At 36.6% G+C, this 26,557-nt stretch overlaps 1 protein-coding gene across 1 annotated transcript in view; it reads left to right on the forward strand.

Moving 5' to 3' along the window:
• Positions 1 to 13,457, forward strand: part of LOC121378294 (SH2 domain-containing protein 4B-like) — a 52,652-nt gene extending 39,195 nt beyond the window's left edge. Inside the window, exons 9-11 of the mRNA XM_041506397.1 lie at positions 9,528 to 9,691; positions 10,457 to 10,677; positions 13,004 to 13,457. Coding sequence (XP_041362331.1) covers positions 9,528 to 9,691; positions 10,457 to 10,677; positions 13,004 to 13,123 — 505 coding nt within the window. The 3' untranslated portion in view covers positions 13,124 to 13,457. The remainder of the gene's footprint in view (positions 1 to 9,527; positions 9,692 to 10,456; positions 10,678 to 13,003) is intronic.
• Positions 13,458 to 26,557: the final 13,100 nt, after the last annotated feature.

A 26,557-nucleotide genomic window follows, 5' to 3' on the forward strand; every position in this document is an offset into this window, starting at 1 on the left:
CATTCACGGGGGGGAGGTGTGGCCCGTAAGATGTAGTTAGAGGGACATTCACGGGGGGAGGTGTGGCCCGTAAGATGTAGTTAGAGGGACATTCACGGGGGGAGGTGTGGCCCGTAAGACGTAGTTACAGGGACATTCACGGGGGGAGGTGTGGCTCGTAAGACGTAGTTACAGGGACATTCATGGGGGGAGGTGTGGCCCGTAAGATGTAGTTAGAGGGACATTCACGGGGGGAGGTGTGGCCCGTAAGACGTAGTTAGAGGGACATTCACGGGGGGAGGTGTGGCCCGTAAGACGTAGTTAGAGGGACATTCACGGGGGGAGGTGTGGCCCGTAAGATGTAGTTAGAGGGACATTCACGGGGGGAGGTGTGGCCCGTAAGACGTAGTTAGAGGGACATTCACGGGTGGGAGGTGTGGCCCGTAAGATGTAGTTAGAGGGACATTCACGGGGGGAGGTGTGGCCCGTAAGACGTAGTTAGAGGGACATTCACGGGGGGGAGGTGTGGCCCGTAAGATGTAGTTAGAGGGACATTCACGGGTGGGAGGTGTGGCCCGTAAGACGTAGTTAGAGGGACATTCACGGGGGGAGGTGTGGCCCGTAAGATGTAGTTAGAGGGACATTCACGGGGGGAGGTGTAGCTCGTAAGATGTAGTTAGCATGAATTCCGATCGATCAAGGGGCGAGACGTAGCCCAGTGGTAAAGCACTCGCCTGATGCGTGGTCGGTCTGGGATCGATACCCGTCGGTGGGCCCATTGGGCTATTCTTCGTATCAGCCAGTGCACTATGACTGGTATATCAAAGGCTGTGGTGTGTGCTATCCTGTGTGGGATGATGCATATAAAAGATCCCTTGCTGCATTCGAACAAATATAGCATGTTTTCTCTTATGGCTATACAAGTCAGAATTACAAAATATTTGACATCCAATAGCCGATGATTGATAAATCAATGTGCTCTAGTGGTGTGATTAAACAAAACAAACTTAATTTTTTCCGATCGATCAAAGGTTTGATAATCATTGACGTACTTGGTTGTTTTCTCCATCACAAACTGGTTGGAATGTCCTCTAGGATGCCACGAACAGTCCAACCTGTACTAAGCAGACACCTAAGGCAATAGGTAAAAGTGGCTGCTTATTACAGGTTGCTCATTATTGGGGGGGGGGGGGGGGGGGTATGTATTTTAACTGTATGCTGATCATCAAATATTTGTGTGTACTAGCCATGATGCTCAATTATACCACATCTTCACATTCATGTATCAGTTTATGTTCGATTAATACAAAATAAAACAGAACATAATATAAAGTTAAACTGATTTCTTTATTTAAATACAAGTTTAAAAGGACCATCAAATGTAATTAATCCATGAGTAAAACAGACATTTAAATAAGTTGTTTAGTTCAAGCAGTAACAAATTAAAACACAACTACATTTTAAACAAATCTCCAGTCTGTGTTTGTTTTGATTTTTCTTCTATTCTCACGTTTGTTGTAAGGTCTTCCAGTGCCATGGCGGAATCAAGGACATCACTTTTGTTGTGGGACAGTGTAAAATCATTCACCATCTTCATGTACTCCTCTGCATCATTCAGTGTGCACACCTGTTTGTGCGAATCAGCTGTTTCTTTCTCCTCTGCACCATTCGGTGTGCACACCTGTTTGTGCGAATCAGCTGTTTCTTTCTCCTCTGCACCATTCGGTGTGCACACCTGTTTGTGCGAATCAGCTGTTTCTTTCTCCTCTGCACCATTCGGTGTGCACACCTGTTTGTGCGAATCAGCTGTTTCTTTCTCCTCTGCACCATTCGGTGTGCACACCTGTTTGTGCGAATCAGCTGTTTCTTTCTCCTCTGCACTATTTGGTGTGCACACCTGTTTGTGCGAATCAGCTGTTTCTTTCTCCTCTGCACCATTCGGTGTGCACACCTGTTTGTGCGAATCAGCTGTTACTTTCTCCTCTGCACCATTCAGTGTGCACACCTGTTTGTGCGAATCAGCTGTTTCTTTCTCCTCTGCATCATTCAGTGTTCACACCTGTTTGTGCGAATCAGCTGTTTCTCTTTCCTTTTCATTGTCATCCTCGCTGTCAGTCTGGGAGTTAACTTCTTCAAGAATTTCTGTTGCTGATCTTCACTAGTCCTCATTATTATTATCCCAGGTCGCTACGTTGTCATAAAGTCTACTGAATCAGCAGCCAGAAACCTCTTTTGTCAGTTAGAAAAGAGAAAGTGGAATATCATCTTCGTCATCTGCTTTTCTCAAAACACTTGACTATTATACCAGTCTCCTCTTTGTTCCACAAACTATTTATCCAATAAATGGCATTTAGGACTGTGATTTCTTTCAACAGCTGAAAACCGTTTTTGTCATTTTTGTACTGAAGGTGTTTCTTTCTGAATTTCAGTTTGGTTGTCTGTATAGTTCCCTGGTCCATGGGCTGGGTTCTTCAAGTGGTGTGTGCTGGAAGTTATTTCAGTTTGGTTGTCTGTATAGTTCCCTGGTCCATGGGCTGGGTTCTTCAAGTGGTGTGTGCTGGAAGTTATTTCAGTTTGGTTGTCTGTATAGTTCCCTGGTCCATGGGCTGGGTTCTTCAAGTGGTGTGTGCTGGAGGAAGTTATTTCAGTTTGGTTGTCTGTATAGTTCCCTGGTCCATGGGCTGGGTTCTTCAAGTGGCGTGTGCTGGAAGTTATTTTAGTTTGGTTGTCTGTATAGTTCCCTGGTCCATGGGCTGGGTTCTTCAAGTGGTGTGTGCTGGAAGTTATTTCAGTTTGGTTGTCTGTATAGTTCCCTGGTCCATGGGCTGGGTTCTTCAAGTGGTGTGTGCTGGAAGTTATTTCAGTTTGGTTGTCTGTATAGTTCCCTGGTCCATGGGCTGGGTTCTTCAAGTGGCATGTGCTGGAAGTTATTTCAGTTTGGTTGTCTGTATAGTTCCCTGGTCCATGGGCTGGGTTCTTCAAGTGGCGTGTGCTGGAAGTTATTTCAGTTTGGTTGTCTGTATAGTTCCCTGGTCCATGGGCTGGGTTCTTCAAGTGGCGTGTGCTGGAAGTTATTTCAGTTTGGTTGTCTGTATAGTTCCCTGGTCCATGGGCTGGGTTCTTCAAGTGGCGTGTGCTGGAAGTTATTTCAGTTTGGTTGTCTGTATAGTTCCCTGGTCCATGGGCTGGGTTCTTCAAGTGGCGTGTGCTGGAAGTTATTTCAGTTTGGTTGTCTGTATAGTTCCCTGGTCCATGGGCTGGGTTCTTCAAGTGGCGTGTGCTGGAAGTTATTTCAGTTTGGTTGTCTGTATAGTTCCCTGGTCCATGGGCTGGGTTCTTCAAGTGGTGTGTGCTGGAAGTTATTTCAGTTTGGTTGTCTGTATAGTTCCCTGGTCCATGGGCTGGGTTCTTCAAGTGGTGTGTGCTGGAAGTTATTTCAGTTTGGTTGTCTGTATAGTTCCCTGGTCCATGGGCTGGGTTCTTCAAGTGGCGTGTGCTGGAGGAAGTTATTTCAGTTTGGTTGTCTGTATAGTTCCCTGGTCCATGGGCTGGGTTCTTCAAGTGGCGTGTGCTGGAGGAAGTTATTTCAGTTTGGTTGTCTGTATAGTTCCCTGGTCCATGGGCTGGGTTCTTCAAGTGGTGTGTGCTGGAGGAAGTTATTTCAGTTTGGTTGTCTGTATAGTTCCCTGGTCCATGGGCTGGGTTCTTCAAGTGGCGTGTGCTGGAGGAAGTTATTTCAGTTTGGTTGTCTGTATAGTTCCCTGGTCCATGGGCTGGTTCTTCAAGTGGTGTGTGCTGGAGGAAGTTATTTCAGTTTGGTTGTCTGTATAGTTCCCTGGTCCATGGGCTGGGTTCTTCAAGTGGCGTGTGCTGGAAGTTATTTCAGTTTGGTTGTCTGTATAGTTCCCTGGTCCATGGGCTGGGTTCTTCATGTGGTGTGTGCTGGAAGTTATTTCAGTTTGGTTGTCTGTATAGTTCCCTGGTCCATGGGCTGGGTTCTTCAAGTGGTGTGTGCTGGAAGTTATTTCAGTTTGGTTGTCTGTATAGTTCCCTGGTCCATGGGCTGGGTTCTTCAAGTGGCGTGTGCTGGAGGAAGTTATTTCAGTTTGGTTGTCTGTATAGTTCCCTGGTCCATGGGCTGGGTTCTTCAAGTGGCGTGTGCTGGAGGAAGTTATTTCAGTTTGGTTGTCTGTATAGTTCCCTGGTCCATGGGCTGGGTTCTTCAAGTGGTGTGTGCTGGAGGAAGTTATTTCAGTTTGGTTGTCTGTATAGTTCCCTGGTCCATGGGCTGGGTTCTTCAAGTGGCGTGTGCTGGAAGTTATTTCAGTTTGGTTGTCTGTATAGTTCCCTGGTCCATGGGCTGGGTTCTTCAAGTGGCGTGTGCTGGAAGTTATTTCAGTTTGGTTGTCTGTATAGTTCCCTGGTCCATGGGCTGCGTTCTTCAAGTGGCGTGTGCTGGAGGAAGTTATTTCACTGTCATATTCTCAGGGGTGCAGAAACGGAAAATATTCAACTAGCCCGCCAGACCAGAACCAACTTAAATTGATTATCCCACCAGAATTTCGACTAGTCCGCTAACCTATAGAACAATATATTATTGTTTGAAGCTAACTCGGCTAACTACTACCAAAATGGAACCATTTTTGTTGCCGAAAACGGAACTAATTTGTCTATAATTGCACCTCAGTGTATTGGCAAAAATGGTACAATATTTTGTTTAGCTATAACGGCATTTCATTATATTGGCGTAAACGGTGTTGGGGTGAAAATGTCTGGTCAGAAGATCCATTATTAAATGTTGAAATGTAAACAATGCATGTTTGCTGTAAACACCTGTGGGCTGCATTTTGAAGATAACAAAACAAATATTTGTTTCAGTGGCAGCATGGTTACAATTGTCTGCATTTCACTGACTTCTAGCTACCTGCTGATACTTCTATCTCCCTAGCCATATTAGCCATATAGCCATAGATTGTGGTGCTGTTTCAACCACAGCCATATAGCATGGATTGTGGTTCTGTTTCAACCACAGCCATATAGCCATAGATTGTGGTGCTGTTTCAACCACAGCCATATAGCATGGATTGTGGTGCTGTTTCAACCACAGCCATATAGCATGGATTGTGGTGCTGTTTCAACCACAGCCATATAGCATGGATTGTGGTGCTGTTTCAACCACAGCCATATAGCCATAGATTGTGGTGCTGTTTCAACCACAGCCATATAGCATGGATTGTGGTGCTGTTTCAACCACAGCCATATAGCCATAGATTGTGGTGCTGTTTCAACCACAGCCATATAGCATGGATTGTGGTGCTGTTTCAACCACATCCATATAGCCATAGATTGTGGTTCTGTTTCAACCACAGCCATATAGCCATAGATTGTGGTGCTGTTTCAACCACAGCCATATAGCCATAGATTGTGGTGCTGTTTCAACCACAGCCATATAGCCATAGATTGTGGTGCTGTTTCAACCACAGCCATATAGCCATGGATTGTGGTGCTGGTTCAACTACAGCCATATAGCCATAGATTCGGGTGCTGTTTCAACCACAGCCATATAGCCATGGATTGTGGTGCTGTTTCAACCACAGCCATATAGCCATGGATTGTGGTGCTGTTTCAACCACAGCCATATAGCCATGGATTGTGGTGCTGTTTCAACCACAGCCATATAGCCATGGATTGTGGTGCTGTTTCAACCACAGCCATATAGCCATGGATTGTGGTGCTGTTTCAACCACAGCCATATAACCATAGATTGTGGTGCTGTTTCAACCACAGCCATATAGCCATAGATTGTGGTGCTGTTTCAACCACAGAAGGTTCCATTTTGTTAATTTGGTTCCATTTTCACCTGTAGCTGTTTTGGCACAGTTCTGTTTTCGTCTATTGGCAATGCAGTACATGTATTATTGTATATTTCGTCATAATTCTGAACCGTTTGTTTGAATGGTTTGGACTGGCATGACAATGCGGTATTGAGGATTCAATGCAAATTTTAATAATTAAGCAAAATTAAAATACTGTCAATTAGAAAAAGACAGATCGCCAATCAGACTGGTAGTTGCATTTTGTAACTTGCCGTCAGAATTTTTACTCGCTTTCGGGTGGATGAGACAAGGCATTGTTAAGGAAGAGCAGAACGTTTTGGCCTGTCATATTTTGTTATCAAATGTTTTCACCCACTTGATGAAAATCTTGGTATTCATCCATGCTTTACGATTCGCAGTATACATCACAGAAGGTGTCTCTGGCTTAAGCCTCGGTTTAATCAATTTTCCAATTACCAGTGACCTAATTTTTTTTAAAGTGATACTTGCACACAGCGCTTCAGTGATTCTTTCTTTTGATCATTTGCCACCTGCACAATTGTCCCCCCTTCACATACAGTGTCTGTCTATATGTATCATGATAAAATAAAACCAGTGTCGTCCATACTGAAAATATCTTTCAATCATATTCCACACTTAGGTCTGGTAGTTTTTCTTTCCAGTCTTCAACAGTTTTTTCAGTCACATCACCTCTTTCCTCACTCATGGTTCCAAACACGATGTTGTTCTGTGAGCGAAACGACTCCAGCCAACCATTACATCACCTCTTTCCTCACTCATGGTTCCAAACACGATGTTGTTCTGTGAGCGAAACGACTCCAGCCAACCATTACATCACCTCTTTCCTCACTCATGGTTCCAAACACGATGTTGTTCTGTGAGCGAAACGACTCCAGCCAACCATTACATCACCTCTTTCCTCACTCATGGTTCCAAACACGATGTTGTTCTGTGAGCGAAACGACTCCAGCCAACCATTACATCACCTCTTTCCTCACTCATGGTTCCAAACACGATGTTGTTCTGTGAGCGAAACGACTCCAGTCAACCATTACATGCTTTTAAACACTTTAAATATTTCATTTCCAAGTTCATTGGTGAAATTTCTTGCCTTTTCTTGCAGTAACGGGCCAGAAATGTTGATCCTTTTTCCTCACACGTTGTAGCATTAAAAACCATAGCAAACAAAGTTTGTTGATTTCATCATTTCCTGTAGTTCTCCTAAGCCGCTTTATCTCCCCTGAAACATTGTTATCGTAATCATTGAAAACATCTGCTTTACATTTTACAATATTTTGTATTTGCATTCTACCGACCCCAAACTGGCAATTTTTCACGAGCTTTCAACACTTTCTAACTGTTCCAGTACATTAATTCGTTCATCCAGCATTAAAACCTTTCTTTTGACTTTTGGCATTGTTGTTTTACTCCAGAATGATAAAATACAACTGAAATGTTTTTCATCAGCCCCAAGTTCGGCCAGCAAATGTTATGCTAAAATTCACAAACTATTTGATTTGTTCCCGACATGGATATTTGGTTTACTGTGAAGTGCATAACCCAGTCTGGTGGACGTTTTTCTATTCAGTCTGGCCAGTCTGGCGGACGTTTTTCTGTTCAGTCTGGCCAGTCTGGCAGATGTTTTTCTGTTCAGTCTGGTAGACGTTTTTCTGTTCAGTCTGGCCAGTCTGGCAGATGTTTTTCTGTTCAGTCTGGCCAGTCTGGCAGATGTTTTTCTGTTCAGTCTGGCCAGTCTGGTAGATGTTTTTCTGTTCGGTCTGGTAGATGTTTTTCTGTTCAGTCTGGCCAGTCTGGCAGATGTTTTTCTGTTCAGTTTGGTAGATGTTTTTCTGTTCAGTCTGGCCAGTCTGGCAGATGTTCTTCTGTTCAGTCTGGCCAGTCTGGCAGATGTTTTTCTGTTCCGTCTGGCCAGTCTGGTAGATGTTTTTCTGTTCGGTCTGGCCAGTCTGGTAGATGTTTTTCTGTTCGGTCTGGCCAGTCTGGTAGATGTTATTCTGTTCAGTCTGGTAGATGTTTTTCTGTTCGGTCTGGCCAGTCTGGTAGATGTTTTTCTGTTCGGTCTGGCCAGTCTGGTAGATGTTTTTCTGTTCAGTCTGGTAGATGTTTTTCTGTTCAGTCTGGCCAGTCTGGCAGATTTTTTTCTGTTCAGTCTGGCCAGTCTGGTAGATGTTTTTCTGTTTAGTCTGGCCAGTCTGGTAGATGTTTTTCTGTTCAGTCTGGCCAGTCTGGTAGATGTTTTTCTGTTCAGTCTGGCCAGTCTGGTAGATGTTTTTCTGTTCAGTCTGGCCAGTCTGGTAGATGTTTTTCTGTTTACTCTGGCCAGTCTGGTAGATGTTTTTCCGTTCAGTCTCACTGAATTCGCCCCTGGTGTTTCATTACCGCATCAGTCTGTTTTGTTTACAAAAAATATATTGATCTCTGACTAAGTAAGTTGTAATATTAATGATGAATTGTAATTCCAGTCAGTTGAGATACACATGCCAGACTTGTCTTAAGAAACCTATGTATTCAAAGCCAATTAGGTTTCTTCATCACATTCAATTTCTTAAATGGTTCACAATAGGGACTGTGTGCAACCATCGGACATATCCGGTAACTTGTCGCCCAGTACTGGTCACTGTTGAGTAAAAGTTAATCCTTTGCATTGATTAGATTTAATGATCAGGAAATTACAGTAACCACTTAATACAGGTGTTTTATGGATTAATTACTGTAACCACTTAATACGGGTGTTTTATGGATTAATTACTGTAACCACTTAATACGGGTGTTTTATGGATTAATTACTGTAACCACTTAATACGGGTGTTTTATGGATTAATTACTGTAACCACTTAATACGGGTGTTTTATGGATTAATTACTGTAACCACTTAATACGGGTGTTTTATGGATTAATTACTGTAACCACTTAATACGGGTGTTTTATGGATTAATTACTGTAACCACTTAATACGGGTGTTTTATGGATTAATTACTGTAACCACTTAATACGGGTGTTTTATGGATTAATTACTGTAACCACTTAATACGGGTGTTTTATGGATTAATTACTGTAACCACTTAATACGGGTGTTTTATGGATTAATTACTGTAACCACTTAATACGGGTGTTTTATGGATTAATTACTGTAACCACTTAATACGGGTGTTTTATGGATTAATTACTGTAACCACTTAATACGGGTGTTTTATGGATTAATTACTGTAACCACTTAATACGGGTGTTTTATGGATTAATTACTGTAACCACTTAATACGGGTGTTTTATGGATTAATTATTGTAACCACTTAATACGGGTGTTTTATGGATTAATTACAGTAACCACTTAATACGGGTGTTTTATGGATTAATTACTGTAACCACTTAATATAGGTGTTTTATGGATTAATTACTGTAACCACTTAATACAGGTGTTTTATGGATTAATTACTGTAACCACTTAATACAGGTGTTTTATGGATTTGGGATCCAATTTAGCTGGCTGTGTTAGATAGGTGACCACTTATTATGAGTGCATTTACGTTATAAATTGTTTGGGAGGGGGAAAAGGTAATATATCTGATATAAAATAGAAGCATATTAAATATTGTGTAATCATATCACGCATGTTGAGATGTGTTGGTCATATGTTTACTGCACCTAACTTTCATTGTATAATGGTTTTTTGACATACATTTATTTTTCTAGAGAACATCTGATTGGTGTGAATAACAGACTTACCCAACCGCGACCTTCAAACCGTCCACCACGACCTCCAAATCGAGCCGCTGTTGTCGAGTGGTTTCAACAGGAGGAGAGGCCTAGGGGGGTGCACCTCGACGCCACGGGGAAGATAGCTCCCTGGTTTCACGGTCAGTTTCTCATGTATTAACCAATACAGACTGAGTCCTAACACTGTATTATGTGGGAGGGTAGTGGGGGGTGCAACTCGACTACGGGGAAGATAGCTCCCTGGTTTCATGGTCAGTTTCTCGTGTATTAACCAATACAGACTGAGTCCTAACTGTATTATGTGGGAGGGTAGTGGGGGGGTGCACCTCGACTCCACGGGGAAGATAGCTCTCTGGTTTCACTGTCAGTTTCTCTTAATAATAAACACAGACTGAGTTCTAACACTGTGTTATGTGGGAGGGTAGCGGGGGAGTGCACCTTGACTCCACGGAGAAGATTGCTCTCTGGTTTCATAATGGAGTTTTCTTGTGCATTAAGCCCTAAACTATGAACGATTACCCCATATTGCAAGAAGGACTATTATGAAAAAAGTAATATTTGTGTAGTGTACACATGGTGTATTCGGGGTGGGGTTTAGCTCAGTCGGTTGAGTGCTCGCTTGAGGTGCTTACGTCGCAGGATCAAACCACCTTGGTGGATCCATTCAGCTGATTGTTGTTTTTTCTCATTACAACCAGTGCACCACAACTGGACAAAGGCCATGGTATGTGTTTTCCTGTCTGTAGGAAAGTGCATATAAAAGATCCCTTGCTGCATTAGAAAAAATGTAGCAGGTGACTACGTGTCATAATTACCAAATGTTTGACGTCCAATAGCCGATGATTAATTAATCAAACAAAACAAACTTTAACATGGTGTATTCTGATGACGTTGTTGTTTTGCAGGTATTATTAGCCGAGTTGAGGCGGAGAAATTGTTGGAGAATAAAGGCATTGGCACGTTTCTTGTGCGTGTTAGTGAGCGTGTCTGGGGCTACACGATATCATACAAGGGAGACGAGCGCATAAAACACTTCCTCATCGACACATCAGAAACAGGCTACCAGTTCTTTGGAGCAAGCCAGATGGTGCACAAAACCTTATCAGACTTAGTTACATTTCACAGAGTTAGTACAATTGTTTTAAGTCTCATTCATTCCTTCGTTTATTCATTAATTCATTCAATATCCAATAACTGATGTATTTTTGTGCTGGGGTGTCGTTAAACATTCTTCTGTCTTTCATAAAAAAGGGCGAGACGTAGCCCAGTGGTAAAGTGCTCGCCTGATGCGTGGTCGGTCTGGGATCGATCCCCGTCGGTGGATCTGTTGGGCTATTTCTTGTTCTAGCCAGTGCATCAAAACTGGTATATCAAAAGGCTGTGGTATGTGCTATCCTGTCTGTGCATATAAAAGATCCTTTGCAACTAATGGAAACATGTAGTGGGTTTCCTCTTTAAGACTGTATGTCAGAATTACCAAAATTGAAATGTTTGACATCCAATAGCCAGGCCTTCTAGAATACGGTGGCCCAATGCCCGAGGCCAGTGTTTTTTGGATTCGGGCCAGTAAAAGTTACTTTGTGCAATCCCAATGGCAAGTGGTAAAAAAAACAAAAAAACAAAAAACAAAAATCTACAACGCCACGCCTTACGATCATACAAAAACAAAAAAAACATCTACAAGTCACTTCTATCGATTTGCTATCTCATGCAATATTTCACTAACAAATAGTTGGCCACCAGTAATCTCTGACCCATCCATGACATCAATATACCTACTGATATAACTTTATTAAAGTTATAAAGTGTAAACATTGGAAAAACAAAAGTTCATTGTTTTGCCGCCATTTTGTGTTTTTACACTGAAATCCAAAGATTTGTTACTCTAATACTAATAATAAGCAAAACGGTAACAAGTCTTTTATTAGTTTTAAAGGTTGCACGTCACTATTTACAAATACTTTAAATGTGTAAATTATTAATTTAATTTATAAAATATAACATAAATTGCAAAAAAAGAAGAAGAAAAAAGAAGAAGCTTAAGAACACAGTATCATGAAATAGATAATTTAACAAAGTACCCAAATTGCAAAATTACTAATATGGTGTGTGTGTGTTGGAGGTGTGTGTGTGTGGGGGGGGGGGGGGGCCTTAAACTGCAATACATGTACACTTTATGCTAATAAAGGTTCTTAATTGTTTCTTTTCTCTTTTTGTTTTTTGAGGGTGCGGGGTAAGTTCCCATTCATAAGTAAATGAATAATGCTGTTAATTGTTGTAATATCTCGGTAACATGGATTATTTTTTATAACTTATGTGGTTTTAGTGGAAATAATTATTTTAAAATTTTAATAAGTACGGTAACTTTATTCTAAACTGATAAAAATTATTTGCATATTTTTCTAAACAAACCATAAAGCAAGCCCAATGAGCCTGTCTGTTGTGTAAATTGATTAAGCATGATCTCAGTATGAAAAATGGGACGTTAAAAAGTTAATTATTTTAATTTACTGTTTTTAGTTTTATCAACAGTTAAAATTGGGCAAGTGAATTTTTCACCATGGCCAGTGAATTTTTAAAAATATTCTAGATCCCCTGCAATAGCCAATAATTAATAAATCAATGTGCTCTAGTGTTGTTGTTAAACAATAGAAACTTTAATTTTTGACAAAAACCATGTTGAGTGAGTACAAATTTATAATTTTAACTCACATAAATTTAATTAAATGTTTTATAAATACATAAAATAAAGTGCATATTTGAATCGGTAGGTATTATTTTTGTGGGTTTTTTAAAATGTTTATGATATTTTAGATCAGTTAATGTTGAATATTATTAGGCAAAAAATCGAAAAAGTTGCGTTTACTTACAAGCATTTGTGGCCAGATGTCCAGTATTTATGTCCATTATTCCGAATAACTGTGTTTTTCTGACTAGAATAAAAAACAAACGAACTATGATTCATATCCTAATATTTTCGTTGTTGGTAAAACGATCAAATGTATTATAAAATTAGCTGTCACAATCAGCTATCGATTCCTAAAAATGACTGCGATGTGCCGCCATTGTTGTCAAGCAAAAATATTTTCCATTGAAAAACGAAAAACTAAAGCTACCCTACTGCGAAAGTATCTATTTCCTGTATATGGTTACTATTTCCAGTGAGTGTCATGTGCAAAACGGCGAGAATATGAATTGGGGAATGCACTGTATACAGTGTACAGTATGTCAACTGGTGTGATGTCGGGTGAGATATCTTGCCTGCAGTAGTCAGAAGGTTAATGAATAACTATATATAGTGTATACAGTGGTGCACACTCAGTAGAAACACCCACTCATCATCATAGGCATTGAAAGGGCTAATTGTAGACACATTTATTTCATGACTGCATTTACTGATGAACATATTTTCAGTTATTAAACACATTCACAGATTTGTTTTCTATTTTCAGGACAGTCCAATTGCAATAAAAGGAAATGAAATGTTGGAGTTCCCTTGCCGGCAAGCTGTCGAACCTCCCGATTACTCCGAGTTGCTAGGTGATGTTAAATCTCAAGTCACGTTTGTGTAGCATGCACAGACAGTTTAGCGTGTAAATATTAGAAAATATGGCTGACGTTCACTTGTACATATCTAATACTAATAACAGGAAAGTAGTATATATGATCTGTTTTGTTGAGTCTGTGTGGCAAAATGTGGTGACTCGTTTGTGAACAGACTGTTACTGTATTTGTTCACTCAGGTCAACAGGCTGCGCAGTATCATGATATATTCAAATGTCGTGATGATGAAATTATGTTCAAATATTCATATTTGGTGTTAAATGAACATGTTCAAACATAATAGTTTTACTACTGAATATATTCAAATATGACTGGGTTCATAATAAACAAGTTTAAATATGATGATGGTATTCATAAAGAACATGTTCAAATATGATGGTGTTTGTAATGGACATATGATGGTGTTGATAATGATCATGTTCAAATATGATCATGTTCATAAACATATTCAAATGTGATGGTGTTTGTAATGGACATGTTCACATATGATGGTGTTGATAATGAACATGTTCAAATCTGTTATCGTGTTCATAAATATGTTCAAATAATATGGTGTCTGTAACATGTTAAAATATGATAGTGTTTGCAGTGAACATGTTCAAATATGATGGTATTCATAAACATGTTCAAGTATGATATCAGTGTTCATAAACATGTTTTAATATGGTGTTTGTAATGAACATGTTGAAATGTGATTGTGTTCCAAACAAATTGAAGAAATGTATTTTTAGCTGGTTGAGAGATCCACATCACAGTGTAGTGGGTTCAAATCCCGATGTCGTACATCCTATGTTTTAATGTTTCAAAAATCTAACACATTGTGTATTGAATGAGAAGTCACATATTGTTTTTAAATATTTCTAAACATCAGTATTCACACTACAGTGGTGTAAATGGATTAATTCATGCTGAAATATTGTCCAGAACACTGAATTATAGTCCAGAACACTGAATTATTGACATAACAAAGAAATGTGCTTATTTTTACCAAAGAAAAAATTATGATGTATTGCCATTGAAATAGCTTATACTTAAACCCAAGTAAAAGATGTTCTGTTGGTTGTTAGTATGTTACATAGGAAAACTCAATGCACAATATTTTAATATAATGTACTATGAACTGAGAGGTTTTAAAGCACTTAAAATGACGTAAATGTTTTCTGTCTACAATGTCAGTCAAAATAGTTTACAGGGATGTAGGTAATTTTATATTTAATTTTCTTTGATGAGCCAGTAATAATGTTGATGACTTGCGAGGTGTAGGTGTGTTTTTTGGAGGGCCAGTCAGTATTGATAACCTTGACAGTTCACTTCTAAAATTCATTAACAAAAACCTGTATCAAACTCCAAATGTTGATATTATATTATATATAGTGCAGCATTTTGAATGATTGAGAGTTAAATTCAGGAAACTCAATGGGATTGAGGGACAAAATCATTGTTCTAACACTCCAATAGTTTGACACTGGTTTGTTGTATATAACAAAACAGTTTGTTTGTACATTTATACAGATAATTTTGACCATTTGCAATTATTATACTTTTAGTATTGTTGATGTGTTAAACCGCTATATTTCTAACTACTGCATTTGTTTAATGATTTGCCATATTCCTAACTATTGTAATTGTTTAACAGTTTGTTTTATTTCTAACTACTGCATTTGTTTAATGATTTGCCATATTCCTAACTACCACATTTGTAATTGGATTATTCATTACTTATTGTAAGCATGTCACATCACTGTGCTTTCCATAGATACTATGTGTGCACATTGTATTAAATATATAGAGGCTATTTCATGGGGTTTTTTCGAATATGATTTTTATGTCAACGAGTGATGTGTGAGTAGTTGTTTTAACATGCCCCTATACCACTAAGGATTCGGGCAATATGATGTGTGAAAACCATATTTTCACAAATTATGAAGCAATGAGTGAAAATATGGTTTTCACACATCACAAGTTGACATAAAAATCGTATTCGAAAAAAACCCATTAAATGGTCTATTTATCATAATTCATATACAATTTTCCTACTTATTGACAATATCTTTTGCTTTTTGTTGTTAATGATTACCGGATAACTTGCTTATGTTCAGTTTTGGTAATATACTGGTACTTTTAAAACAAATATTCATTTTGTAGTGGCTCTATTATTTATTTTATATGATTATTGGTTTTCTATAAGTGTTATTCTTTGTTTCTCTTGTTTTTCATAATTAATGGTTTTCTGTCAGTTATGAGTTTTTAAATGGTTGTGAAAATAAATAGAAACCAAACATTTTGGATAATTTTTCTTTATATAATGCTTAACAGAAATAACTGATGCTTAGAAAATTTGATTGTCACTTATAGTATTTGGTATCATTCACGGATGTATTTCTTTTTTTCTTCTTTTATTTCTGTGAAATTTTAATAACAAATAATGAAAAATCACAAATATTTTTATAATGAAAGTATTGAATTAATATCACAACTTCATGTCTTTTATTCATGATACAAAATTTTTATAAACATTTTATTTTTTAATGTCATGTTTTATCACTATCATTTAGAAACGTGTGTATTTTTATACCACAGATCAATGCATATCGTTTGATCGTATAAATGAACATACTCCACATGGGCATCTCTCTAAAGGGTATTCTGATGGTTGTTCACATGGTTGGTGTTACAGGTAATTTTTCTCAATTGCAGCCAGTGCTCCACAACTGGTGTAACAAAGGCTGTGGTATATACTATCCTGTCTGTGGGATGGTGCATATAAAAGATCCCTTGTTGCTAATCGAAAAAAAAGAGTAGCCCATGAAGTGGCGACAGCGGGTTTCCTCTCTCAATATCTGTGTGGTCCTTAACTGTATGTTTGACACCATATAACTGTAAATAAAATGTATTGAATACGTCGTTAAATAAAACATTTCCTTCCTTCTTTCAATTGTTTTCACAGGGAGGTCTGAAGATGTATATTCTTGTGTAATTTCCACTTCCCTCCCACTAGCAAAATACTAAATCTGTCATACAGGTATATACAGTACCGGTAGTTTCTAAACTTATAGACGGCGACACATAACAAAATTCTGTTATTCAATTGTCTCCCTTTGTACTGGCTGCATGTCTTCATTATGGAAAATCCTAATTTGCATAGTAAAGTCACTTGATATCAATGATTGTTGTTAAGAGTTTTAGTCATCGATATAGAGTACAAGATTTATTGAATATCAAACAAGATTTCATTACTTAAATATCATGTGTAACTTTCAAGGTAAGTAATGTTCTGTTTTCACAAGGTTTAGTGAATATTCTATTTATTATAATAAACTTTTGTATTCAAATACGATGATAATGTGTGATGACATGAATATCTGTAGTGGAACATATCACTTTGATACAAACATTTTGAACTGTACATGTAATAAACATTTTTCTTTGATGCATAATATCCGATTATTTCAAGTGTTTGGTTGGAAGTCAAAGTAACTATTTATTTAGTTATGTAACACTGTTGATGGCATTGAGCCAATTTTATTAGGCATTGTAAAATGTATTTGTTATTACAGCATTTTGTTACTATTCAGTTACTTAATACTTACCATACATCTTGCCTAAATTATGAATTCAGGTCAATCTAATGTGTTCCTTGTCAGTCTAGTGCTGGATGTAACTATGAATACATTTTATTCAGTCTGGTGTTGGATGTAACTATAAATACATTTTATGTTAAGCAACAACAAAAAAGAGAAGAAGACATATGGACCTCAGGAACTAGTGTTATTGAATTTAGTATGTTGAGTTGATGTAATGTACTTAATCCCGTTAACACATACTTTACATTTTACACTACTTTTGCAAATTGTATCACATTTTAAAGGATTTTTATCTTATTTATAACCGGTCACATCAGCAAACGGGGCCCAATTTTACAAAACATCGTAAGCCTAGTTTTGCACGTAAACGTAAATCATCGACTAAATCACAATTCTTATTACTATTATAGTACAACAAATATAGCTAGAAATGCACATATTTCATTTTCTTTTGTCCTTAAAATGCTCCATTTTCCTTAATGATATAATTTTTTGTGTGAAGTAGATGCTGAACACTTGTAAATGCGTGCTCGATATAACTGCTAGTTGCAGATGTAAACTTACGATGTTTTGTGAAATTACCCCAGGCTTTTATTAGGTTCTTTGTGGTGAAATTGAATGCAATCGGTTACATTATTTCTGTTTCACATATGAGCAAGCATTTCAAAATATCTTTTGTTTGTATATTTTTTAATCACTATCTACGTTTGTTTTTTAATTCTATTTTTATATTTTCATTAACTTAAGTATTTTTGCTGATGGATTTGTACTTGTGTAATAAATATGTATTTGTACAGGTGTAATACACTCGTATTTGTACTTGTGTAATAAAAACATTTGTACTGGTGTAATATACACGTATTTGTACTGGTGTAATACACATGTATAATACACACGTATTTGTACTGGTGTAATACACAAGTATTTGTACTGGTGTAATACACACATATTTGTACTGGTGTAATACACAAGTATTTGTACCAATGTAAACATAGATGTGTACCTTATTTATGTAATACATGGATTTGTGGATTTGTACTGGTGTAATACACAAGTATTTTTACCAATGTAATACATAAGTATTTATACTGATGCATAAGTATTTATTCATGAATTTGTACTGATATAAATACATTAGTATTTGTACTGTGAAAGTATTGGGGGGGGGGGTGAAATAACTAAAAATAGCTTGCTGGTTAATATTATTAGTCCTCTACATTAACTTTTCTGTCTAGGAGCCAGATGGAGCCTACTACTATTTTTTATATATATAGATAGTACAGAATGTTTTAGTCGCCAAAAGTAAAAAATGGCTGCATATGTGACTGAATTGGTCGCAGCGTATAGGGTTGCTGGTGTTGGTGAGAGGCCATGTCAATCCGATCTGGTTGTTTTGAACTTTGGTTTTCAGTCAGTTGATCGCTATATCCTGTATTCTTGTTTTTGTCATCCGTCCATTAAAAGTATCATTCATAGCCAAGTACAGCAACATGTTAAAATTGATCAGTCATAGCCAAGTACAGCAACATGTGTTAAAATTGATCATTCATAGCCAAGTACAGCAACATGTTAAAACTGATCAGTCCTAGCCAAGTACAGCAACATGTGTTAAAATTGATCATTCATAGCCAAGTACAGCAAAATGCTAAGATTGATCAGTCATAGCCAGGTACAGCAAGATGTTAAAATTAATCATTCATTGTCAAGTTCAGCAAACTGTTAAAATTGATAATTCTTAGCCAAGTATAGCAAAATGTTCATTGTCAACTACAGCAAAATGTTAAAATTTTTCATTCAGTGTCAAGCACAGCAAAATGTTAAAATTGGTAATTCATAACCAAGTAGAACAAAATGTTACAATTGATCATTCATTGAACACAGTGAAACATGTTAAAATTGACCATTGCCAAGTACAGTGAATTTCATCCTTGTTAAGTACACTGAAATTAATTAAAGTTGATTATTAACAAAATGTGTTTGAAATTAATCATTGTTAAGTACAGCAAAAAGAGTTAGAATTAATCATTGTTAAGTGCAGCAAAAAGAGTTAAGTACAGTGAAACACGTTAAAAAGCCAGCTACATTGACTTGAAGAACACAGTCTTTGATTTAGGAGCATGAAATACGCCTCATGAACATTAGCGGTACAGCCATGGCCATACCAGTTTTTGAGCCAGGAACAGTTTTTTTCTCTTCCTATGGCGTTCACATAGTACAGACCTCATCACATATATTGCTTTCATGGCCATACCAACTTTTAATTGCTTCCAATGTTCCTGATTGCACAAGTGCTTACTGACACATGTTACTGTATTGTGATGTTCAAATTGTCTTCATAGACATTCTAAAGTAAATTTAAATTATTTTTTATATTATTATATATCTTCAATTGTGCCTTGAAATATTAATGGTTTATTGTCATCAAAGTGAAAAGGTTGATTGTAAAGCTATTCATTGTTGAACATTAGCTATGCAAGCAAAAAAAAATCAAACATGTTTTAATTAGTTTACATTTTTTACTTGGTAGTTGTATTCGGTCATCATCTAGCATTATGTCCTGTAGGTTGTAGCTTTTTTGTGATGTTGTGTTCAAACCCTAACTGATGAAAGGCTTCTTGTGATGTTATGCATCTGACGTGTATCAAGACATGAATCATGGCCCCATGCTTATAAAACATTTACAGTCTAGACTGGAGACTAACTTAATAATGTCTTGGGAGGTTAATGTCATAACAACAGATGCCATACAAACTGAATGCATACTGCATCAGTAAAGATTTGAGTCTTAAGTTTTATAAGCATGGGCTCCGGACTGGGGTGGGGGTAGTGAGGAGCGCTTATCTTAAGAGTATATTGGATAAATGGATGGACAATGTGTGGTTGATGGGGAGGGGGAGGTTGATGGACAATGTGTGGTTGATGGGGAGGGGGAGGTTGATGGACAATGTGTGGTTGATGGGGAGGGGGAGGTTGATGGACAATGTGTGGTTGATGGGGAGGGGGAGATTGATGGACAATGTGTGGTTGATGGGGAGGGGGAGGTTGTTTGTGTTTTTGGATGGTTTTACATATTTCTGTGATTTTTATGTAATAAGTATTGTTTCTAGAATTTTATCTTAGAAAGCAAAACTTTATGCATAGATGTTAGAGCTTAAATGGGATGGATGGGTGCATGGTTGGTGGGTTGATGGGGCTTGTCAGAGGTTGGGGACCAATTCATGACATTCCTGTGATTCGTGTCATATAACCAGGACTGTTTAGTATGGATATAAAACCATGTTCTAGGTAGTGGGTTCAACTGAAAAAGGGTAATTTCAATGGAGGATGTCAGTGTTCAGTAAATTCACTATAAATCCATTAAGCTAGGATGCATAACCAGAACCCCTCTCTTGGAGCCAGGCCTGGATGTTGAACACCCAGAAATACTGCTGAGAAATCTAGTAAGCCGTTCAGGTTATATAGACTATTTGAAACTGTGACAGCTTCACATGCTAGTGGTAATTGTGTTGATTTTCCACGTCAGATGACCATCTTTAAGTTAGTAATTATTTCACTTTTGAAAAAATATCTTTTATATTTCAGATTTCTGTAACAAAGTTCTCAGTCATATTGCTAAATATATCCAGGTTTTTTGTCATATAATAGAAAAATAGAGAAATCATCATATGTAAATTTAAAAAAAAAAATTTAAACAAAATTTCTGTAAAACTTGTTAATAATTGTCACAATTACGTGAGCTTTATTGAGTCTCAATCAGTCTCATATATTTATTATCTTCTGTAAGCCTTCACCTGTTCAAATATTCTAAAATCTGTTTGTTAATTAAGTCTTTCATATTATTTACATCTATCTTTATGTCATGTAAAATAGATTTGAATAATGGAAATATTTGATAGTCAGATTTATACATCTTGATTGGATTCAGATCTTATTTCAATCCACTTGTTTTCCAATGTTAGATCTGATAAAAACCTACTTTATCTCATGTTCAGGTGACCTTTCATTTAATTAATCAAAACTGTTCATATTACCATTCATTCGACAAATCAAAACACTGTTCAGGTGACCTTTCATTCACCTAAAAATATTGTCCAGGTAACATTTTATTTAACCAATCAAAATACTTGTTTAGGTGACCTTTCATTCAATCAAAACACTCCTTTCATTTGATTAAAAAAAGAGACTGTGTCCAGATGAGCTTTCCAGGCGCAAATTTAGTGGGGGCCCCAAGGGGCCCGGGCCCCCCCTATTTTTTGGGTCAAGTTATTTTTATTTTTTAACTATAGCATACACCATGGCTGTTGATACACATTGGCCCAGTTGTTCAAAGCAATGTGTATTACTGAAACAACTGTTTCGATATTTCTTCCCATTTACCGGCAGCTGCAGTCAACGGAAAACCAGCCTAATATGGGAAGGAGAGATGACCACTTTAACTTTAAAAAAAAGAAGACCAGAGTTTATGAAATTTTGAAGATAACAAAAACAGTATGACAATACCAAAAACATACGTTAATATAGCTATTTTGTTACTCAGATGCGAGGAAATCGCGTTTCAGGCCACTTAAATTTCTAAATTTCGCGGGGGAGCATGCCCCCGGATCCCCCTAGGAATCTCGGGGCCCCCCCTATTTGAAAATCCTGGATCCGCGCCTGCTTTCATTCACCCAATCAAAACATCACTGGCATAAAGCTGCCAGCAGCTAGATGAATCTATAGTCATTCCCACACACAACGCCTATTTTCATACTATGGAATTTACTACAAGTTATTTATTTCTGAGCTGATTGTTTAAATTGCAGACAAAAATAGTTGTGTTTTTTGGTTTGTTTTTTTCAAAAACAGTTACCGGTACTTTTTTCTTACGTCAAATCAAACTGAAATTATTTACACAAAAAACCCCAATATTTTTGTAGGAAGGGACAGACTTTAGAATGACTGTTCAGACAGAAATTCACCTCAATATGAAATATTGGCCGAGAAGACGTTGCTAACACAAGTGAAATGTAAAATGTTAACTTCACAAAGATTGTAGTTAGTGTTGCTACATGTGTTCATCATAGCTTACTAGCAAGTTATTTTTTGTAGTATTCTTTGCTCATGCTATAATAATCAATTGCTAAAATTTGGTTGTGCTAATGACTTTACAGATTAATTATTGTTAACACTTGCATGTATTGTCTGCTTTTAACATGTTTCTGTGCAATACTATTGTTCTACTTGTACACTGAATATAGCATTATCTTTCTCAGTTCCTACAAATATTAAAATATTTAATTATATTGTGCAGTCTTGTTTTGTATTCATATTATCGCTGTAAAAAAAAAAAATATATATATGCAGACAGTAGCACACAACCACAAACACAGTGGACACACACTGATATTCTAAACAAGAAAATGTATTTAACATGAAATTATAGTTGTTAAAAAATCTCTGGTAGTCGAGGAACAATGGCTGCAAACTAGGGGTAGCTGAACATTCTTACAATTCAATTCCAAATCCAACATGCTCTTACAAAAACCTATCTAAAATTCTGGTGTTTTCCAATTATTTTGCAGAGCTTTTCACCTCATATGGGATATTTATGACCACACAGCAAACTTTTCACCATGTGTAGGCTACATGTATGTGACCAAATGGAAACGCAGAACTGACAGTTGGAAGCAAACTAGCTCAGCATTTAGCTCATCGAGTGCTGGGGAAAAATTGCTATAAGCCAACAGTTGAGCAAAAGCCTCGTTACATTTTGCTCAGCTGATATGGTTTCTGTTGTGTGCAGAAGGCCGAGGAAATTGGGATCTTCATTTCACTTCTGACTTGGGGCAGGATTTAGCTCAGTCGGTTGAGTGCTTGCATCGCAGGATCGAACCACCTCAGTGAATCCATTCAACTGATTGGGGGTTTTCTTATTACAACCTGTGCACCACAACTGAACAAAGGCTACAATATATGCTATCCTGTCTGTGGGAAAATGCATATAAAAGATCCCTTGCTGCATTAGTAAACATATAGCAGGTTTCTTCTGATGACTACTTGTCAGAATTACCATGTTTGACATCCAGTGCCGATGATTAATTAATCAATGTGCTCCAATGATGTCATTAAACAAAATAAACTTTTTAACTTTCACTTCTAACGGGGGTGGGGTGGGGAGGTGAAGAAAAAATAAAACACAGTAAACTTTTACATTTTATTTTATTTTCAGTATGCACCTGAATGCAATGTTTGTAATGTGAAATAATATTTCAAACGTTTGATTTCATGCTAGCTTTTGATTGACAATATTTGATGGACAATATTTTGTATAATTTACATTTCAGACATGCACCTTGTTAAAATAATAAATCACATTTAACAAAATAATAACAGGCACATAATGTCAGGCACATTCTAAAAAAACAACAAAATAAAGATAAAAATAATACCTAGACTCTTTAGATTCAAATACAAAGAGGTATTAGTGTTATTTATCTGCAACATATTAATATATTTTACACACCCATTTAAGAAAAATACCATGTGAGATTTATATCACATGGCAATATCCAACATGTTGGTGATCAATTTACAGACATCTGATTATCTGATGATGTCCAAAATGACAAATTTCAACCATCCACTGAAATGAACACTACAGATACTGACTGTTATCAATGAAGCACAAGATAGCTGTGCAAGAGCTGTAAATATACTGATGGAAAGAAATAAAGGAACACGTGTGTAATAACATCAAATGTTGACTACAGCCAAAATCCTTATCCACAAATATCAGGAAATTAACTGTGTTACTGGATGTCAACCCCACAGTACTGACATGCAGTGTCACAATACATCTCTGTATTTTATACAGAAATAACTACTCCAGTAGTGAATTACACTTGGTCTCTGATACTATGTGTTCCCTTATTTCTTTCCATCAGTATAATTTAGTTGAGATGGAAATCGGGTTTTTTTTTATTAGACTGTGAAACAGAACACTATACTTGTATCCATTACAAGCCCATGCACACACCCACCCACCACCTATACAGATCTGAGATGTTGTTTTACATGCAATAGTGTCTTTATCTTTTACAGTGTCAACACTCACAAAGGTCCTTTTTCAGACTTACAGTACAAATGAGATTACATTTGATATAGTTGTAGTAGATTGCAATTCTACACAGTTGTATTACAAGGTGATATAGTTTACAATTCTAATACAAATATATAGTTATAAATTACAATTCTATACAATTGTAATAGATTACAACAATACAGTTGTGACTGAAAACAACTGGATATAGTAGCAATAACTTAAAATTCTAAAGTGTAATAGATTACAGTCTATATTTTTAAACAGATTACAATGTAATGCAGTTGTAATAGATCATATTTCTATATTGTGGTATCAGATTAGAATACAGTTGTAATAGATCATATTTCTATATTGTGGTATCAGATTAGAATACAGTTGTAAGAGATCATGTTTCTATATTGTGGTATCAGATTAGAATACAGTTGTAAGAGATCATGTTACTGTATTGTCGTAACAGATTAGAATACAGTTGTAAGATGATATTTCTGTATTGTGGTAACACATTAGAATACAGTTGTAAGAGATATTTCTGTATTGTGGTATCAGATTAGAATACAGTTGTAATAGATCATATTTCGTATTGTGGTATCAGATTAGAATACAGTTGTAATAGATCATATTTCGTATTGTGGTATCAGATTAGAATACAGTTGTAATAGATGATATTTCTGTATTGTGGTAACAGATTAGAATACAGTTGTAATAGATCATATTTCTGTATTGTGGTAACAGATTAGAATAGTTTAATAGATGATATTTCTGTATTGTGGTAACAGATTAGAATACAGTTGTAATAGATCATATTTCTATATTGTGGTAACACATTAGAATACAGTTGCAACTGATTACAATTCTGTACAGCTGTAGTAGATTACAATTCTATACAGCTGTAGTAGATTACAATTCTGTACAGCTGTAGTAGATTACAATTCTGTACAGCTGTAGTAGATTACAATTCTATACAGCTGTAGTAGATTACAATTCTATACAGCTGTAGTAGATTACAATTCTATACAGCTGTAGTAGATTACAATTCTATACAGCTGTAGTAGATTACAATTCTATACAGCTGTAGTAGATTACAATTCTACACAAATGGAATAAATTACAAATCAATAAGCATGTAATTGATTACAATTCTATACAGCTGTAGTAGATTACAATTCTACACAAATGGAATAAATTACAAATCAAGCATGTAATTGATTACAATTCTATACAATTATAATAGATTACAAGTTGAAATATTACTTTAAAAATTATCTTTTTCCAGTGATGTATTACAATGATTTACAAACTTACATTCTTCAATTAATTAATACATTACGGATGATCTTGGTTGTGCAACAAGTTTACATTCTGGTATATTAGGCCATTATCAGTTAACTGCTCACTTTTCATCCTAATTGTTTTCAAAATGGCGTGATTTATGAAATTTTATTTTTTATTTTATATTTTGAGGACACTGGAAATACTGCACATCAAGCCTTTATCATTAAGGCGAGTGAGGAAAACATTTTAAGTGGTCATTGTGATGTAACATAGTTGGTACAATGTGTGGTGATAGCGTACTGTGATACAAGTACAGTCTGTGAAGTGATATGAGAGATGACACACAACAGCAGCACAACATTCATTTCTGTTTTGTTTTCTTCAGTTTGTAGAACAGCAGTAGAGTGACAGATTTTACCACAGCAGACCAGTCAAGTGGTGCTGCATATACGATATATTTTTGTATTTGAGGACTTTTCTTCTCTATATACTCTGTATGTTTTATATGCAACACGCACAAAAAAACCCATAGATTATCCCCATTCTAAGATTTATTTTTATCAGCTATTACAGTTAAACTGATGATTGTTCAAGTTCACTGGTTATGTAAAAAAACCCATGAATATTTAAAAATACATGTACATTGTAGGGTTTTTTATGCTGTTCATTTAAAAGCATACTTCACTGTTTAAGGGGAGCTATCACTGACTCTCCATCACTCCCCATGATCCAAGTTAGGGGAGCAATTGATCACTCCCTTAAAACATTTTCATCGTGAGGTCTGTATTTAAGACAGAAAATGACCTACAAAAACAGATGACAGAAAGAACAAATTCAATATTCCCAGATTAAAAAAGAAATTCTTAACTTCAATGCCTGACCTGACTACAATATTTGTATCTGGCTGTTCCAGGACAAATGGGAACATTGAGAATAATATTACTTATTATTTCAAAATAAATAGCCGCCACATGAGCCATTATGAATCTAGCCACAGTCGTATACAAAACCATATACTTAGTGACACACACGGTTACACAAATATAGGAAAAGATACACTCAGTAAAACAAACAGAAATACAATTTAATTTGCACACACACATACAGTTTGTGCAAGGACATGCACATACACACACACATGCATGCAATCACGCACACAAACACTCAGACATACATTCACACAGGTATACTAACATACAGATCTGACTTCAGAAAGCAGCTAGATGAGTAGAAATTATTATATTTTTGATAACCAACTCGTAATACTGTTAGGGTTTGTACGGTCATGTACATATTGCCTTCATTACTACTTTAAAAAAACTTGTATAGTTGGTCATATTATGCAGTTAGTCCACATTGCACAAATTATTATAACAAACAAAATAAAAGTAAGTATTTTACAATCAGCAGTTATATTCAAAATTATTTTCTGCTAAACCATTTTTATCAAAATTAAAAAAATAAATATTTTTGTTATCTTTTCAAAAATTGGAACATATATTAAA

This window comes from Gigantopelta aegis, chromosome 8, assembly GCF_016097555.1.
Source record: "Gigantopelta aegis isolate Gae_Host chromosome 8, Gae_host_genome, whole genome shotgun sequence".
In the NCBI taxonomy this organism is placed as follows: domain Eukaryota; kingdom Metazoa; phylum Mollusca; class Gastropoda; order Neomphalida; family Peltospiridae; genus Gigantopelta; species Gigantopelta aegis.